This window comes from Daphnia magna, linkage group LG1 (genome assembly GCF_020631705.1).
Source record: "Daphnia magna isolate NIES linkage group LG1, ASM2063170v1.1, whole genome shotgun sequence".
Taxonomy (NCBI): domain Eukaryota; kingdom Metazoa; phylum Arthropoda; class Branchiopoda; order Diplostraca; family Daphniidae; genus Daphnia; species Daphnia magna.
The window spans coordinates 3,080,763-3,099,718 of record NC_059182.1 but is presented as its reverse complement, the minus strand read 5'-3'; the positions used below and the strand labels follow the sequence as shown (position 1 = coordinate 3,099,718).

The 18,956-nt window shown below is 40.1% G+C and overlaps 4 protein-coding genes and 2 long non-coding RNA genes across 6 annotated transcripts; 2 read left to right on the top strand and 4 right to left on the bottom strand.

Annotated features, from left to right (window-relative positions):
- The first annotated feature begins 126 nt into the window (after positions 1-126).
- Positions 127-6,839, top strand: LOC116931622. Its single transcript, XR_004399071.2, has 5 exons — positions 127-342; positions 432-622; positions 694-925; positions 2,062-2,185; positions 6,252-6,839. It is a non-coding gene; the product is annotated as an uncharacterized LOC116931622 (long non-coding RNA).
- A 377-nt stretch (positions 6,840-7,216) lies between these two features.
- On the bottom strand, positions 7,217-8,145 carry LOC123471550. Its single transcript, XM_045173102.1, has 2 exons — positions 8,004-8,145; positions 7,217-7,915 (listed from the first exon to the last, which is right to left on the bottom strand). The coding sequence occupies exons 1-2, from the start codon at positions 8,016-8,018 to the stop codon at positions 7,256-7,258; spliced, it is 675 nt and encodes a 224-aa protein (XP_045029037.1). The 5' UTR covers positions 8,019-8,145; the 3' UTR covers positions 7,217-7,255.
- Positions 8,146-8,842: 697 nt separating this feature from the next.
- LOC123471556 lies at positions 8,843-9,730 on the top strand. The gene is made up of 2 exons (XR_006646320.1): positions 8,843-8,929; positions 9,158-9,730. It is a non-coding gene; the product is annotated as an uncharacterized LOC123471556 (long non-coding RNA).
- Positions 9,625-11,481, bottom strand: LOC116931613 (chromatin target of PRMT1 protein). The gene is made up of 3 exons (XM_032939212.2): positions 11,138-11,481; positions 10,810-10,978; positions 9,625-10,748 (listed from the first exon to the last, which is right to left on the bottom strand). The coding sequence occupies exons 1-3, from the start codon at positions 11,191-11,193 to the stop codon at positions 10,065-10,067; spliced, it is 909 nt and encodes a 302-aa protein (XP_032795103.1). The 5' UTR covers positions 11,194-11,481; the 3' UTR covers positions 9,625-10,064.
- A 324-nt stretch (positions 11,482-11,805) lies between these two features.
- LOC116931604 (tRNA selenocysteine 1-associated protein 1) lies at positions 11,806-13,362 on the bottom strand. The gene is made up of 5 exons (XM_032939205.2): positions 13,201-13,362; positions 12,866-13,063; positions 12,648-12,798; positions 12,425-12,589; positions 11,806-12,360 (listed from the first exon to the last, which is right to left on the bottom strand). Exons 1-5 carry the CDS (start codon positions 13,237-13,239, stop codon positions 11,903-11,905), a joined length of 1,011 nt encoding a protein of 336 aa, XP_032795096.1. The 5' UTR covers positions 13,240-13,362; the 3' UTR covers positions 11,806-11,902.
- A 2,006-nt stretch (positions 13,363-15,368) lies between these two features.
- Positions 15,369-18,013, bottom strand: LOC116922948 (regulator of G-protein signaling 8). Its single transcript, XM_032929450.2, has 4 exons — positions 16,540-18,013; positions 16,294-16,427; positions 16,001-16,164; positions 15,369-15,879 (listed from the first exon to the last, which is right to left on the bottom strand). The coding sequence occupies exons 1-4, from the start codon at positions 16,716-16,718 to the stop codon at positions 15,700-15,702; spliced, it is 657 nt and encodes a 218-aa protein (XP_032785341.2). The 5' UTR covers positions 16,719-18,013; the 3' UTR covers positions 15,369-15,699.
- Between the last annotated feature and the right edge of the window lie 943 nt (positions 18,014-18,956).

The following is an 18,956-nucleotide window of genomic DNA, read 5'->3' as shown; positions in this document are numbered from 1 at the left end:
AATTGCAGTTAAAAATAAAAGAATTGCTAAATTAATTCATAAATTTCTTTTTCAATTGACAATACCAACAATACACAATTTCATAAATTAATTTTTTGATAATTGTTAATTTGTTGAGTCAAGGCAACATTACGCCAGACACTATTTTGCCAAAATATAAAATGGATTCTAAAGCATTTGGTGAGTGATCGACCGTTTTATTGGTAAGTGGGATATTGAGTTTTTATAAAACCTACAACGTGATAGAACAATGTGAGAATAATTACGTAACTGTAAATCACATTAATTCGAAGGAAGAGTTCCAACAATGTGTTGATCGAACTTTTATCAAATGTAAAAAAGGTATAAACATCATAATTTTAATGAGATCATAGCAATTTGATTGGTAAAACTAATCAAAAGACAAACTGTTGCATGTTTCTTTTTCTTAGTGGATAGCGTACGAACGCTCCTGCATTACTAGGTATTGCTACGCTGTACGCAATAACACCCTATCTTTATTGATGGAATAGAAGCTACTTGGGCCCCTTTGATTCCCGCGGGCGTGACCGGTTTCCGCCGCACGTCAATCTCGATGGAGGTTGATGTATTACTCTGTATCAAGCTCTCCTGCCAACAACCAGTACTAAACTAATGCTCATAAACTATTATACGCTCTAATTTACAAATACCATTTTGCTGGTTTATCGACAGGTATAAAGGCGTGCCTTTTGGCAACTCGATGAAAGCATTTCGCAAACAGCATAGAAGGGCATCTTGTGCAAGGTGCATTTCATGAATATTTGGTTTCCTGGAATATATTTTGTGACAACAATGCTGTTGTCATGGCGGGGCTAAAAAGAGGGTATGGTATTTCTCGAACTGAGAGTTGACGTTTGAAAACGTCTGTTGTACAAGACCCTGGTGATGACACAACTTTGATAAGGTAAGCATTTTCTCAGTTTTTGTTATTCATGTAGTACAACCAATGCCTACTCTGAGGTATTGGTTCATCACAGAACCGCAAACCGTAACGAACTGAATTGGTGTAACGTTTAAACTACGACACTACAATCGTTCCATTAATAGGGCGTGCCCATCACGTCTGTGGCAACTGTATTCATTTTTACAGTGAGATTGTATCTCAATCTTCCATTATTAAATTTGCATATTGATTACTCCAAACAATTAGTATCTTTTAATTGGCAGAAAAGACGAATTCGCAATAGGTTTGCATCTTGAGTCCCTATGCGATGATCTTATCTCACCATCTTGTCAAAATTAAAAGTAAATGGCTTTAAAATCTACTTATATTTAAAAGTTCTGTTGACTGACGATTAGGAGGAGGGGAAAAAAACTGGGTCACGAAATCATTCAGCGTTAAAGAGGCTTTATTATTATTAAGAAACGTAAGCCTAAGCTGACATTTTAAACTTTTAATGACATACGCGAATGTTACGTAATAGACGAATCCATATTTATCGCCTTAAATCGCCAATAAGAACAATGTGAGACAAACTCGCCGAGCAAACTTAACTCTTGTGACAGCCTTCGTTTACACTGTTTATAATTCAAGCAAATCAGTGTCAACTTTGTGGCAATCATTACTCTTTTTTACCAACACCGTTGTAGATAAACGAAGGCGAAAGGCCATATGAGAGTGCCTATAGAGAAAAATTCATGTTTTCGTCTTTATTATTTTTACGGTGTATGGTTTAGTACTTATTTCTTGACTGATGAACGACTTTAGCTGCAATTCATTTACTGTACATATTAAATTCTGTATATATTTTTTTTTAAATCCATCAGCTAATAAACAACTAAAGCCCCGCCAAGGCATTGATAGATTTGCCACATCAGCTGCTGCCACTTTTCCATTTTTCTTATTTACGTTCAAAACTCGTATACGAGGACATTTAAAATTTAAAGGGCGTGGCATATTGCCGTGTTACGGGCTGTATAAGTGTTGTTGATTTGACACGTATTCGGTGAAGCAAAGCTCATTTCCGACGAAATGCAGTAATCGAATTTTTTTTTTTCAGCCAAATGTTTTTTGAACTTATAGATTTTCTTTTTATTTAGGAGGAGGATTTTTCTTGTCATCGCAAGTTTTTCTGACGGCGTCTTTCTAGAAGGTGGATACACTCATTCATCAAGGGCTCTCGAATTTCTCGCATCGCCCCGCAAAACATTTCCAGCCGCCAAGGTAATGAACATTTGAACTTTTATTTACGCTGCCCTTTTCACCTCGTTCAGTTTAATTTTGCATGCAAATATTTAAAGAAAAAAATGGGCGAGGGTGGAGCTGCCTTAAAAAAAAAAGGCGAAGACTGCGTTTAATCTTCCACGATTTATTCAGAAGGAAAACAAATTCCGTTTAATCTTTCACGGCAGAAAAACAAAAGCAACGGCTTTATGTATCAAAGAATGGATGTTCTCGTTGCACCAGCTGCTTGTTATGAGACTTTTAAACGGATTTATTTTATTTTTTTCATCCGGTTGTCTCTTCTCCGTTGTCTCGATAGCTTCGTTTATGTACATGTGTGATTGTGCTAGCGCGTGCATATGGGCGTTGGCGTGCATTTTATCAATATGACGATGCTGAGAGAGAGAGAAGGGCTTTCAACAGAATGCCAAAAAAATCCGCTTTTCCCTTTACTGTATCGCCCCGCCCTGAAAAATGCATGGCATCCGCTGATATAGCCAAAATGGATTTTCTCGTCTTTTTTTTTTTTTCCGAAGGTCCGTATACACACATAACGAAACGTAACTGCTCTCGATGGACTTGGGTCGTGTGTTTGGACTCTTTTTAAGTGAAAATGACGGATCGGTCGATCTTCTAAAAAGTCCAAAGCTCAGCATTGTCGCATTGATCTGGTTTAGCAACTGTGTATAGCGCACACACGCGAATATATGGTGCCCCTTTGACACGACAAACGGGTCGTGCTTGTATTTTTATATATACCGACACACACGTAGCACGTATACCGTAAAAGAGGTACTTGCCTTGCGAGCCGGAGATTTTTCCTTGTCGTTTTTAACGTCCCTAAAACACGTACACACGCATATACACGGAGCACAGAGGCACACACAGAAACACTGCAACACGCACAGGGTCGTTTTATTTTTTTGCACGCAGCCAAGCGAATTGTTTGTTCGATAATCGTGTTCTTCGTCTATAGGTTGAATGTTGTTTCGTTTTTTGTTTGTTATTTTTTTCGATTTAGCGCAAGTTAGGACAATCCGGAGATTGAAAATTAGGAGGCGTCACAAAAATAGAATGAACTGTTGAATAAATGCGGTCGTATAAACGAAAGGACAAATGTTTACCGAGCGCTGCTGATCGCACGTCAGCGGTCGTTCGACCCCATCCATGACTACTTTTTTTGTTGCCGTCTCGAGGTGTTTACAGGTCCTTCCGGTCGTTGAAATATAAAGAATGATAGTGTCCGATAGTTGTGGCCAGAAAACCCACACTTGAATAGATGTATAGGAGAACGGGCAAAGAAAAGTAAACGTTAGGGCTCCCTTTTGTGGCTCACTTACGCCCGGCTGTGTGTGCACTTATACGACCAGTTTAATTTGAACCATCGGATGAAAGCAGAGTCCGCAAACATTGGGGCACTCAAGAACGCACAAAACACAAACAAACCAACACTTTGTTGTTGTTCTTTTTTTGTTTTACTGGCTAAAGGATTGCTTTTTTGTCCTCCTATTCTTTTGCACTCTATTTCTTTGAACGGACGATAGCAATAAATTCAATTTCAGAACCGAAAAACTGCCCCGGGAAACTTAATGAACCAACCGCTTGGCTGTTAAAAAAGGGAAAACGGTCGGGATTTTGTTTGCTTAGTGCCCTCCTCAGAGAAACTATAGAACGCGAACGTATCTGAGCCTCTCCTGCATGAAGGGCAGGGCGTCTATGAAGGCTCGGAATGGAATCCGCACCGGGAGTTAGCGTGAAAGCTCCCCCCTTTTCCCTTTTTTTTTTCCTTTTCTCCCTTCGTTTTTGAGCTGCATCGAAGAAAAAGCAAATGGGGTTTCCGTGGCGCGCATGTCCGCGTCGTTTTGAATCCAGCCAGACGAAAAACGGTGGCTCCTCCTCCACCGTCTTTCCATCCGAGACATTTCGGTTTACGCAACGAGGTAAAGGCCCTGGATGTTGAACGGAACATTACTCTCACCATTCGAATCGATAGGAAGCCAACAGCAAATTTGACTCTCTTATTTACATACGCACCTGAGTCATGTAGGACAAACACATTTTCACTTTGAAAATGACTTTTCTTTCCCCGATTATCTGACAGTCGGTTTCCCGGCCGGAGGAAATCAACCGCTCCGGTCGCAGCTTAAGAGCCTACATCTCGTTATAGCCACACAAAAAAAAAAGTATTCCTTTGAAACGGTTTCTTTGTATACAGACAGAGAAAGAAAGAAAGAAAAAATCCTCGTGAAGATTGTCCTCTATACGCAACAAGCTCGTCTAAAAACCTTGTTCTTAGCTGCCCGAGGTTTTTATTTTTTTGGCTCATTACTTTTCCCTCTCCCCTCTTTTTTTTTTCAACTTGAGAGATGTGCGCAAAACTCTTGTTTTTCCCTCCCTTGTTCGTTGAACGATGAGAGAAAGCTGCTCGATGCCACGGATAAAATAATACTGTGACACGAGTTATACGTTCGCCATTCGCTTCGTGTGAAACATCTCCGCTTTGAAACGGTCAGGCACTGGGTGCGACTCTTCCGAGCGGAAATCAATAATCTTAACGGTGCGCTGTGTACATCTGTCGGCATGTGTATATGTGCAGTTAGTTATATCTGCATATTATTGTAAATAAGGACACGTATGCCGTCGCGTTTTTTCAACTTGTACATGCTGCCCAGTTCTTATGTCTACTCTTCAACTTCACTCGTCCATCTGGTGAGTGGTACCACTGGGTCATGGGAGACGACAAGCTATACGGATTGCAGGTATACACAGTGAAGTTCAGGATAATAACGTATGTTGCCAACAAGATTCCAAAATAGCACGTTTAAGGCTTCCATTGTTCGGCTAACTGCTCTTCAACCGTATGGGGTATACTCCTAACCGAATAGGCTCGTGAATCACAAGTTTGGAACAAAGACTTGACGTACATCAACAACAGCTCTCCCCTCTACACAAAAAAAATTACCATCACTAATGCGGATGAATTCCGCTAGCAAAAGCACGGACTTTTCTTTTTGTTTACATTTTTTTTTTCTTTTTAAAGGGGAGATAAGGTTTTCATGGAAACACGGACGAATGTTTTTTCAACCACTCTCATGCATGGCGAGCTCTTTCCGGTTGTTCGAAGCCATCTCATTAACCTGGTCGAGCTGCTTTTTCATGTCGCGTGTCGTCTCCTTTTGAGTATTAACTGCATACCGTGTTCTGACTCTTTTGTGTTCCATCGTTACACCTGATGCAAAGCGACGCGAATTTGAAAAATCCTTACAGCGCAAACCGCACATTATCCATGGCTTCCTATTCAAAGAGGACGAACAATACGATCTGCTGCATAAAATAAGAAGCTCATAAATAAATTGGCACCGTTGAAATGAATAATAAGCTCGACACTGTCAGTTCAACTATTTTGAAAAGAGTCATCGTTTAATCACGAAACCGGAGGTAAAGCCAAAAGGGCCAGACGATGGTCGTACAAACAAATGCTTCGGTGTCGATTCTTGGTCGTGATGGCAGTCTCGTAATATAGGACCAACGCTTCTATTTATAGTGGAGATCGTTTGAACTACTACTCGGGAGAAAATGGAGCGACTGAAAACCTTTTTCAGATAAACAGGAAACACTTTTCAATACAAAAAAGAAATGGGGCATTTTAAAGGAAATTGTGTGTGGAAGTGTGCCGTATGCGTGCAAACGCAAAGTTCCACCTTTGAGAGCTTTAATCATTTATTGATGATCGGCTACGAGAAGACCCACAGTGAGTGAATCAAGAATTTATTCATTCGCTGTATATATTTACACGGTCTGCCGCACTATACACCCACGCTCGTGCCAACTGAACTCTGCTGGATATCTGAAAACTATGCCATTTCCCATGCAATAGTAGATAGGGAGACAGCATTTGTCAAACAAAGACTGGAGTTGAGAACAACAACAAAATTCCTTGCTTTTCATCAACGCATTCGCCATTTTGAATATTTCAGAGCTGTTTGCTGTTTCCCGTTAAAAAAAAAAAAAATGGCTCTCATTCATTTCACTACGTGAACTTTACCATGTTTTTGTACGTTGCCAGGCGTGCGATCGACGGTGCTTCTGAATCCTGATATCCTGCCTCATCATGTTGATTACGTCGATAAACTGTTGAGCTCCCTTTACAACAACAAACCGACATCCAGTATGGATTCTTTCGGCCGGAGACGACAACAACAACATGAGCAAGGACAATATGTAGGAAAATAAAGCAACGTCGTTTCGTGAGTAGACAACATCACGACCAGACCGGATGCCATCTAGCAGCGTGAAACGGAAATGAAGTCGCTGACAGCGACGTAAATCAACAGCAAATCGACTTGCAAAAATAACTTCTCGGGCTCATCGCGCGAAGAAAAAGAACAAAATAAAGGGAAGGGGGAAAACGCAATCGATGTCGACGCTCTCTTTTTTTTTACGTCTGCAGACCATTTCTTTCGTTTATGTTAACAGCAAGCCCGAAAAAGGAACGAGTTGGTTCGTGTTTTGGGGGGGAAGCTAAAGGTCTCTACCTCCCACACAGCGCAACCAGTTGCAAGTCATGATAACTATTTCTTTTCTGCCCGAGTCTTTGCGTCGGCAAATATTGACTTTAGTTGAAAAATAGACTCGACCCAATTTTTTTTGTTTGCATGTTGTGTCATTTGTATATTTCTTAAAACTCCTCATTTCGCAGGCTCACCAGCAAGTCCTCCTCTTTTCTAAAACGGGAAACATTCAAATAGGAAGAAATCGTATAAAAGCAAATTACGTTCGTGGTACATGGGCGATTTCAAAGCAACTTATTTTACAGTTTCTATTCAACTCACAGCGCTAAACCGAGTGAATTGAAAATTAAATTTGCTTTGGATAGCAACTCTAAATACCAGGCAAATAAGAGACGAAAATCAGCGCACAAGTTCAGCTAGGAACGGAAGGCCACACCCTCACGGAAGTGGCATTGGATACCGTAATGCCATCTGCCGACTTGTAGTATAACGGTAAAATAAAGCTATTCAATCACACATATTAAAGGAAAAATTAAATGAAATGCTTTCGCTGAACATTTTACAAGAAAGACGAGAATCGGGACCAATCAATTTGGTGATGGAAGTTATCGAGCGTGTTCGTGATGAGTTGGGGGAATCCAAGAGCTCGCTGTCTTTCGAAAGGTTCCGATGGTGGTCCATTGAACGCACGACGAACTATCGGAGGAGATGCCGATGTGCTCAACACTCGATTGAGATTCAACACGGAAACAACCTTCTGCAAACGTTCGGCTTCCTTTTTGCGATCGGCGGAAGAATTGTCTTGTTGTGGAGGACTTCGTGGAGATACTTCTTCGTCTGAAATAGGAGAATCCTCTTGCGTTTTGGGATTCTCGATTTTCGATGAATCCCAAAGTGGAATTGACATGTCAGGATCTCCTGTTAATGCCGGCTGCTCTTTCGGATTCTGAATTGCGGATGACTCTTCTTGTTTTTCGACAACGAAATCCTCATTTTTTTTCATCGCAAATCCACGAGCAGACGATGTATGATCTGCTTTCATTTCAGGTTGAATCTCTTGTCTCAGACTTGTCGCATTACGCGTTATGCGCGCTAAGTTGACAGTCGTTTTTGACGTAAAGCCTTTGCCACTAACCTCAACCGTCGGCGAACCCATCGGCTTGGCGTAGCTATAGATTGACAGTTGAAGCAACAAAAGACAAGCTACGCTGCTTTTCAACTAAAAACAGAATAGTCAGTTATGATATTAATTCAACGACATTCCATTTAGCGTTCGAAAAATGTGAAATGGTTTTGCTCTGACTTACGTTGAGGAAACCCATGATGAAAATCTGAGAATGGCAGGTCTAATTTGACACACTGTGCGATGATTTGCAAACGGAATCTGACGGAACGATGAGCGGAGCAACTGTCTTATATAGTCGGTCTTCGGACGAATCGGACGAAAACAGGTTTTTTCCATCGTTCTCCAATTTTTTTTTGTTGGGTGCATCAAAACATCTTGAAGGTATTTAGCTGGCGGTGCTAACGACGAAGACCATTGGCCATCGTAGAAGCATCTCGAAGAATTAAGGAAAAAATTAGGGCAAGTGATTTAAAGTCATCCGTCAGCCTCCAGTTGTATAGAGAAATGGATGTGTACCATGGACGAAGTTTCTACCCAGAGGATGATGTTGATTTCTCTACTTGGAGGAGAAAGATTTCAAGAGAAAACGCTCGATAAAATCATGCAGATAATCTTTGATAGTAAAAGTGAACAAGTAGGGCAGACTTACTAAGTGTGGCATCAATCCAAGGAAAGTGTCTTATTTCGGAGCACGATACGATTATTAGAAGAAAAAAATTACTTTTGATACATGGAAAACGGTCGGCCGACGAGTGAAAGCCACTGGTTCCTTCCATACGAATTAAGAAGAGAAAGCCTAGATCCAAAGATGTGATACAGAAAAAAAAAAAATAACGAGGGCGATTGTAGTAATAGCTTTTAAGGTAAAAAGGTTATTTGAAAATATATACCGTCACTCAAATTTAACAAGTGTAAACTAACAAAGGCGATTGTAAATTGAATGATTTGCTAAAAATAGCTGCCAACATCTTGGTCTGTGTGCCAGATGGAAGTCCAGCGTACAAGCCGCCCGTAGATGGAGTTATGTGCGCGTATCCGAGACCAATTTCTTTGAATATTTCATTCCTTTTCAGGTGCCGAAAAGCAACTGTTCACACCTTTAAACAGGTATGAAATTGAAATGTGTCTCTTTATTATCCATGTTTACATGTCCGTAAATAAACACGAATGACCGTTTATGGCTTCATTTGGTATTTTTATTCTTTTCCGTCAGCCGGACGAGTTTGCTCATATTTTATTTTTTGTCGGTCGTGAATTCCCTCCTCACATCTCAATGGAATTGCCAGTAGATATCAAAGACGAAATCCCACTTCAACTTTCCTTTTACTTACCTAGATCGACTGCTAACTGGATGGACATAATCGGCTTCACACAACATCGTAGTCAACGAAGCGAAACGAAGGGTAACAATACCCTGTTCTCCACAATCACCTGATGGGTTGAACACGGAACTTCAGATTGGTACACGAAAAATGAGTAACTTTTGCATGAGAGCCTAGAGAGAAACACGAAACTTTCGAATTGTGTTAAGGTACCAAGAATGAGGGAGATTTAAGTTGCAACATACCGTCTAGTTTCAGCGGATGAATAAGTTGGTATAAGCTGCGCTAAATCAACAATCTTCTTGGAAAAATAAATACTCTTCTCGTTTATAACCAAACGGCGCCCTTCTTTGTGCTGCGGGAACTAAGGAAGCAGAGGATCGAGTTTCATACTTCTCCTATTTTTTTTTTTCTCTCTTGTTTTGGCAGGATCAGTAGAGTCAAAGGCAGGCCTGACTTTCTGATAATTTAAAATCTTCCTTGTTGGTTAATTATGTGTATATTTTGTTGAGTTTTTTTCTTCTCATTTCACAGGCACACCGTTTCACATACAAAAGCACTCCTTCTAGATGAAAAATGAAATTTTTAAAAAGAAACGCGTGTCAAGGTGCGCTGCAACTGGAGGGGGACACGAAACACAGTAGAAAGAAAACTCGGAAGCAAGAACCATTAAGTCGATTGCCAGATAGAAATAGTCAAAAAAACAAATTTTTTGGTTCACACGCTTCACATCCGTTCAAACATTTTCTCAAAAAAAAAAAAAAAAAAAAAAATCTGAATTAAATTCATTTTAACTTTTTAGGACTAAAAATGTTAAAGAGTCATGTAAGACTTCGAAAAAGGGGGACAGTAAGAAAGCTTCTTCTTGTTTAGTTGAGGAGCACAGGTGAGGTAACGACTGATGGAAGATTATTGCCAATTTAATTCATTTCAACGTCTCCAATTTTCGACATGTAGCTTTCAAGATCATTATCCAAAGCGCTACGGGTCTTTGACATGTACTGGTCCAGCTGTTTGTCGAGATCTTCTTTGCTGACTTTGGTAGCTCCTCCTCGACCACGGCCCCTACCCCGTCCGGAGGACTGACCGCGAGGTGACTTTTGCAGGTTGTCGTTCCCTCCGCGACGATTCTGCTGGCCGTTGCCACGACGTTGTCCTCTTCCTCGTCCTCGACCACGCTGAATTTGATTCCCTCCCTGTGTAGCAACCAAAGCAGTTGATTGTGCTCGACCACCTCGTCTTGCTCCTCTCAGACCACCTCGAGTACGAGGGGATTTCTGGGCTGAGCGATTTGGTGTGTTGACAACAGCAGCCGACTTTTTGGATGGAGTAATGATTCTTCCACGAGTGCGAGTGCCTCTCCTGATTTGCCCACCCCCACGAACTATCGTTTGGCTTACAATGAGCTTGGTTCCACGTTGACCTCGAGCGATCCTTGATGGAGTAACCGTTTGTACTTGAGTCCGAATACCTCGCTGATTTCCTCTTTGACTACCACGAACAGCTCCACGGTTAATAGTAAGTTTCCTTTGGGTCTGTGTGGCGGTACCGCGAAATCGAGTATTCGTGTTTACTGTGGCACCAAGGCGCTGCTTGATGCTTTTCTATGAAGAAGTAAAAATCTTATGGAAATTCTTCTTGATTACACAAAAAAAATTCCCATACCTTTTTTAGTTTTAAAGCAGCACTGACTGATGCATTTCTCCTTTCCATTTGTTGAGTTATTCTGTTATTTCTGCTGGCTGCTTTTTGGAGATGGGTTGAAATGTTTCTAGTTCCTTGTAGCTTACCAGCCAATTTTTGGCCCCCTGCTGAGCTCCGTAATCTTGAGAATCTGCAAAAATAACATTTTTGGAATATGTAAAAAAAAAGAAATGCTAAATGCATCTAACAGCTGTAGTTTTCATAAAAAACAACCATTTCCTGAAATACAGATGCTTCTTTTGCATTGGGCAGAACAAAGTTGGTACCTTAGAAACTAAGCTGAATTTACCTTTCATGCAGGGACAACTTTGTTGTATTATTTGGTACTCTGCCTCCAGAAGACATATTGTATTGGAGAGTGATCTTAGGTAAGACCAAGAATTTGGTAAATGCAGAAAATTATTTGCTCTTATCGATCTAGAAGTTTACTCCAGAAACTAACGAAAACATTAAGCTTTTGACCGGTTGTGCTAGGAGCAAAACTTAAGACGCCGTCAACTGTTTTCGACTGCTTAGGCTACACTTGAGACATCTGGCGGCATTTCGAAACCTCAGTGGTTGCACTTAATGCACTATAGTGACGATGTATATTAATGATATTCCAAAACCGAAGTACTGACTTTTGCATTCCCCTATCCAGAGTCATAGAACCCATGTCATGGTTTCCATGACTCTGCCCTATCCTTTAACACTTAAAAGCTACTGTTAAAATTTTTGCTTGAAAAATACTAAAATCCACCAGCAGCCATCTAATGAGGCAACCGACAACTAAAACCTTGGAAGCCATCTAGTGAGACAATGGGCAACTACCCCCCTCCCCCTTACAGACAAATCAAAAACCGGTTAGAAACCCTTCAGGTAATAAACATGTGTTGTTTTTTTAGGATTCTCTTGCATGTTTGTGATGCAATATGAGTATAATGATAGGGTCGGAAAGGTCCCAAATGAACACAAAACTTATTCGAAATCAATGTATTCATTATTTAAAATGAAAAGGAAAAAAAACTAAAGAAGTTATGACAGGCAGAAATGAATCCTTTTCTTGGCATACGGATTATGCTGCTGCTACGGTGGGAGTACTACTGCCATTTTCTTCAGCTTTGACTGGTGGAACGGCTTTCTCAGGATTGAAAGTGGTCCAGCGAGCTTCATCCAGCGCATCCCACAAATCTTGATTGCGCTCGAACAGTTCCCTATTTAGTTTTTCAATATCCACGGGTGTATTGTGTTCTATAAGCTCAAATTCATCTTCTTCAGGTTGAGCAGGCATATGCCCACCAACGCCGTAGCCAGCATAAGCTTGCTGACCATCGTAGCCGTATCCACCTTGGTATCCATACCCTTGCCATCCGCCGTACTGCTGCCAGTAGGATGGATCGACGTACTGTCCGTAACCCGCTGCTGCGGCTGCAGCTTGAGGTTGTACTGGTTGGCCACTGGCTGCGGCTTGAACGATTGACGAAGCAATCGATGCACTTAAGGTTGAGGTTGCAGACGTACTAGAAGAGGAGCCTGCAAGTTCAAATAACATTTATTTAATGCATTTTTATAAATATTGTAATGCATTTATTCATACCAGGAATCATGTTGTAATTACGCGGTATAGCCAAAGACACTCTCAGTGGGTTGCTACCCAATCCTCTGTGTCCTTGCATATGTGTTAGAGCATCCTTGTAATCACTTTCATTTGAAAAGTTAACAAAAGCGTAACCACGACTTTCTCCATTGCTTCCCCTCACAACTAAAAATGACATGAAGAATTGTTTGATATGTGTAGTTGTTATTAGAATGTTTTATACCTTTGGCTAATTGAACTGAGTTGTATTTTGCAGAAAAACACTTGTAGAGTCCATAATCATCTACATCAGCACTAAGATCTCCTACCCATAGTGCATGATCAGCAGTAGATCCTTTTGTATTTGTACTGTGATTCAACTTGAAACGGCTTGGCTAAAGATTAAACAAAGTGTTACAGATTGCTGAATATAAGGCTTGTAAGTCAAATAAATGAGATTACTGGTTGACTGTATGGAATGATCTTGCCATTCAGCTTGTGCAAAACTTCCATTGCTTGCTTTTCATCACGAAATTGACAAAAGCCAAAACCAGCAGGTAAACCAGTATGCTTATTCCTCATCACTTTTATGGCTTCCGGTTTTTCTCCCATTAATTCAAAAGACCGCATAAGAAACTCTTCTGTCATATACGGTTCCAGCTGTGAAAAGACAACAGAGTTAAGAAGATTCGTATGGACACGAGACTTATTCCACTAGCCCGGGAAAAGTCACAAGATAATGTATACAATATTTTCTTTTGTTCTATATTGTTATTGAATTAATTACTATGACTTACCCCACCGATCCATAAACTGCTTGCTCGTTCTAAAGCCATCTCAATCCCTTATTTTTCTATTGTCAATTTTTAGTAAAACGTAAATGTTGATTGAAAATCCACTAACGCACACCAGACGAATGATACTTATACTACCATTGAGCGGTGCTGCCAGATTGCTAGCTAGGCTGCTACTAGAGAGGGAACGTAACGTTGACGACTTGACGCTGAGAGCGGAGCTAGGAGTCAATTTCAGCGAAATTTTTGTCCTTTTTCGCTGAAGAAGCTTTACAGCTCCATAACAAATATAGTGAATGGAAGAAAAACTATCTACCGAGTGCTATAAAACTTGCAATGAAATTCAAATGAATGAAATAAAGACGGAGTCGGTAATGAAAGAGTAGATTATAAAAATTAAATTGCATTTTTTTTTCGCTTCTTTCAGGAAGTTAGTATACGTCAAGGCCTATAAGAGAAGCACGGATGTAAATGAGGCTCTTTGCTTAGTGCAGCTCTTTGCTGAGTGCAGCTCGTTAGCTTTGGCCGCTGGTTAACCCACACATGACGCTTGGTTAGTCACGCATCGCTTTATTTATCACATTCCATTCATGTAGGCTAGGCCACATTTCTTAATTTGATGCATGTACGGCTTGTTTCGAACTTTTTATTTGTTACAAAAGATGAGAACAAGTTTTCCGTCGAGCAAAAAAAACTTTATTTAAAAAAAAGGCTTTTTATTAAACCTAAACAAAATTTTTTAAATGACAAGATATTAAATATATTACTTAACAATAAAAAAAACTCTTCTTACACTACAAATTACTTAAATCTAAATTCTGTCTAATAAATTTATTACAAATAATTGAATTAAATAAAAAAAAACTTTCTGTGGAAGCAATAATTATCACACTCATTTAAACAGATAGTCTGCTTGAAAATAGATATGGCCTAATAGAAATAAGTTTTTTAATCCTGAAAAACATGCTGCGAGGGAAAAAAGGGTGTAACTTCACTCATAACAGTTGGGTGATCCACCGTAGTGTGTGTGTATTAATCATCACAGGGCCTTCCGAGTTTACCGGGTACCCCACCCGGCTCTCAGCAGTTATCTGACACCCAGATGAATCTGAACCTAGCGGAATTTCTATTTCAACGGAAATGTTTCACATAGTCACGTGATTTTACTAATCATATCCATGCGTACTCCGCAGGGGGGTACAAATTCACGAATATCACAGTAATGAATGGGGGGTCATTCTCACGGAAATGATCATCAACATTTCGGAATCCATCGCCAGACCTAGGCCATCTGGACGGTCTGCGACCTAGCCAGCACCAATGACTCATTTTACTACGACATACATGCAACACGGTGGGCCCAACTGCTTGGTCAAGCCGGCTCCATGACTAGAATGTCTAATGAAAGGTACTTTGCGCTCAGATCACACATCCAGCCTTACCTTTCATTCTACATTCAGTCGCCTATTGTACCTAGTTGCCACAATAATTAGGCGGTTTCAGGCGTCATATGGCAGGAAAATATTTTTAGTGTTTGGCAAAGCCTAATACTCGAATAAAGTGTATTTTGAAAATTATTTTTCTAGACAAAGTTGTAGAACCGATGAAAATACGTAAGCCTGAATATTGAGAAATTATGTTCAAACGTTGTTTAAAGATATTCATCTATTTCCAAAAACAAACTACCAAGGAAGCACTTTAGCGTACGATTCATTTTCTCTCCTATTCTACTGATACCATCAGAAAAAAATTATTTTTGGATGGCAGCGGTTTTTTAATTCAAAATTAACGAAGAAACCTAATTTGTGTTAGCCAATCCTTGTCCCCGACATAGTCCCAAAGGGAAATTATTTTTTTTCTATCCAATTTCCTGTTCACTTACTAACACTTCGTCCTAACCGTTCAGAAGTCTGTTTTGAATTGATCTAGGGAGAAAAACATCAATCAACGTACCACCCTTGACCTAGTTTTATATTAAGATGTGTGACTGATGAAACCACGACATTTTGTAATCCAACACGTCATTAACGCATAGACGACAACACGTAAACGCTAAACAACTCTAGCACGATCCCGAAAACCGATCGATATCATGGACCATGGGACTTTCGTGCATGGTATTAAAGATATGTTCATTTGTAGACGCGGTTTTAATTATCACATCACGAAAATCTTTTTTTTTTTGCCTTTTTGTATTATTCAATTTAATACATTTGAATTATTTTTTGGAATCTTTTCCTCGGTTGTTTTCCCTCTAAATCTTCTTGAAATGCAAAGTCAAAGTAGGTAGTATCTACATCAAACTAAAACGAAGAGGACGAGTATTGTTTCTTGGAAAATTAAATACATTTAAAGTTTGTTGGTGGCTCTTTTCGCTCAAGAAATTGAGAAACCAGATAAAAATTTATGGTTTTCAGAAAAAAGCAAATAGAGCGAGTATAAAATGAACGATAAAAAAGAATAGAGATCAACAGAGGAACGGAAGCGGACAGCATCGTTATGCTAATATCTTTCTGGATATGCGAGTTCTAGGAATAGTCTCGACTGGAGAAAACGCTGATAAGAATCGCGTTCCATCATGTGTTGAGCTCTCCTTTGAGCGCGATCAAACGTGTGCTGGTCATTAATCTTCGATTGGACGTTCTTCAATATGGTAAGTCTCGTCTCGGCATCCAAGTTGACCTATAAAACAATAAACAAATAGAAGGAAAACATTCAGACAACCTTTCAGTGAAGAGGGAGGGGGGACGGAAAAAGTATATAGAAACGGCAAAAAGAATAAAGGCGATTTTCAGAAACTCACTTGTTTAGGGGCATTATCAGCCACGAATTCATTGTAGATGTTTTGCGCTTTAGCTTCCATATTCTGTGGTTTCAAATGCTTGTACTCATCGACCGCTAGCCAAAATTCCAAGTTCTCGTTGCTAAATTCTCGTTGGAGAAAAGCGTGATAAAGGGTGGATCCATCTGTAGAAATAAGCACAGACAACAACAAATGGAAATATACGGTCACAGATGACGTCATGATTTGTACGCTTCAAAATTTCTATATCATTTTGCATTAGTGAATTTTGTCATTGGAAAAGGATTACTCACATTTAGATGCTATGAGGGCGGAGAAGGATTCAGACCATTTTTGCGCTTCTTCCGGTTGCGGTTTAATTGGCACCGACAATTTCGTACTCAATCGCAAGCATTCGGGTTTCAAGTTTAGAAGTCGCATATTAGATCTGAAAATTATGCGGGAAATGAAAACGTTATCAACTCGACAACCAATGGGCAGAGTGACAAAGGCAATAAACCTCCAACAGATAACACAAATATTAGGGAAAATAAACTTACCGTTCAAAATATTGCAAAAAGAAGCTCTTGATTTCGTCGTTCAAGTTGCTGGTTAACTCACGTTGGGCTTCGCAAGATTCACAAGATAGCAAACAAGTTAACGACCCGATGAGCAAGTGCTTAACACTTTTACGGTCGTCAAGTAAGTCTTGATAATGTCTTTGTTTGTTGATCATCATATTCTAATTCCAAAATAAATCAACCAAGAAATAATGGAACAGGATGCTCCTCACTTTGAACGCTGATGCAAATTAGGGAACACAATGAATGAGACGGACAGCGTGAAGAGATGTACTGAAATCTGAAGATTGAAAGCGGCTGAGTCCGTTAATAAACGAACTATAGTTACAGACGGGCGTGATGTCTGTGGGAATTTTGAGAACTAAAAAAGACACACAGAAGGTTTTTCCTCTTTGCGCGCGCATCTTATCGTTTCGGAAATCCTCTGGTTAGATTTGGACGCATGGGTATTTGTTTAGTTCACCACAAAAAAAGGAAAAAGAAAAGTAAACCAACCGGAATGTTTAGTTAACACACAGAACTTAGGCAACTTGCTCGCAATCGTTGAATGGGATTCACTTCGTTAACCGGTTGACCTAGTCACGTATAGAGACCGACACTCTTACGACCGATCGGAAGATGACCCGGATGTATACATACATAACCATTCATCAAAAATGGAACGTCGATCAGGACATGCCCTGACCTAGTAAAGTCTATACATTTCACTTACGGTGGCAGTTGACACTTTTTGATATTATTTTCTTGTCTACTCTGCGAAATAGAAATTGAATTAACAATATGTGGGATAAAAATAGAATTACAGTATGGTCTATCGGCAGAGAAATGAATCGGGAAAATGTTTAAAAAAAGGCCTGGCAGAAATCCATTTATGGAAAGTGAACGTCCGTTCTATATCAGGGTCTTTGACGACACTTGAAACAACCAAATGACGTAGGTAGAAATGGTTGCTGGACAGTTGTACGAGAAAACTCAGTATAGTGAAACATACAACACTTGAATAGATTGAGAGTGAACGCTGTGCGAGCATCACACAGGCAACCAATCGAAGTCGCTAGGTGACCCAATATATCCGTAACAAAAATTGAAATGGGATCGTGTTGTGGGCGTAAATAGTTAACGTGATGGAACACTTTTAAAAGGATGACGTTGGCTTTGATCTCATTGCGGAAAAATATTGCCGGAAAGCCTGAAAGCTGATGGATTCAGAAACTAACAAAAGACGTCTACTAGAATTCAAAATTCCATCATTTCTAAAGCAGGAAAAGCTTTCCCATTTATTAAAATCATAAAACACATCGGGAATTGAGCCCCGCTTGTGCTAAACACATTCTACGTCATGGCCAAGTTGGACGAAGCAGGTAAAAAACATCACTTATATGTCGACGTGTTAGACTACGTCACGAGATCAGAAGTCACGTACGCTATATACTGCTCTGATCTGTGCAGCGTATAGACTAAAAGAACGTGTTGTTCCAACTAGTGCTCTTACTGCAAATGGATGCTGGAATGTTGAGATAAAAAGTCAAGATAAAAAGCAAAAAGTTTGGTTTTTACCCTATATAGACGTGGCGTCATCGCACTGGTCAAAGACCATAAACGAAGAGCCCCTCGCACGCTTTAAAAGATTCAGTTTCAATGTCGTCAGTCAATCTAAGTTAATGCGTCGCCATTGGGAAAGAGGTCGATGTAGTTCACTGGCCTTTAAAAGGAAGACCTGTTTGATCTCTATACAGATCGAATCATTGCATTACAGCCAAAGAGAGCGGAAGAAATCGAAGCAACAACACGAACGGAAGAGCCATCGTCACGCTCCGATAATAAGGTGACTTTTCAAAGCGCCCAAGTTTATTTATGGCGTGAAAAACTGTCGCGATGGTCCCGCAAACCAACGACACACTTTATAGACTAGCAAAAATTTAATTAAAGTGTCATTAAGTGTAAGCATATACGTTCCCTGCGAACGCACTGCTCTCTCCTTTTTATTCTTGTTCTTTAGTATATTAAAGTACCAGACTGAACTCACGGGTTTGATGAGGGGTCACACCCCACGCAGCTTGTTTATCCCCAACAACAGCAAATCGTTCTCTGAGTGTCGTATAGTACAAATCAACCTCCGTGAACCCTCTACCATATACCACTATGCGCACGGAATAAAGGGCGGAAGAGTATGCCATAAACGTTAACTTTCCATCGGGTACAAGCGGCAAACGGACTAGAAAAACGTTCCCTCATAGCGATGAAATTATTCTCAATAAACATGAAATGCCAGGATTAATGACCTTGTCGACAAATGACGTCAAACTCTAGTGGACTTTAATGCTCTCGGCGCATCCGTATCTTTCGTAAACCTTTGTATATTCTCATCAAAGATAACGATACGCTGTTTGTCCTTC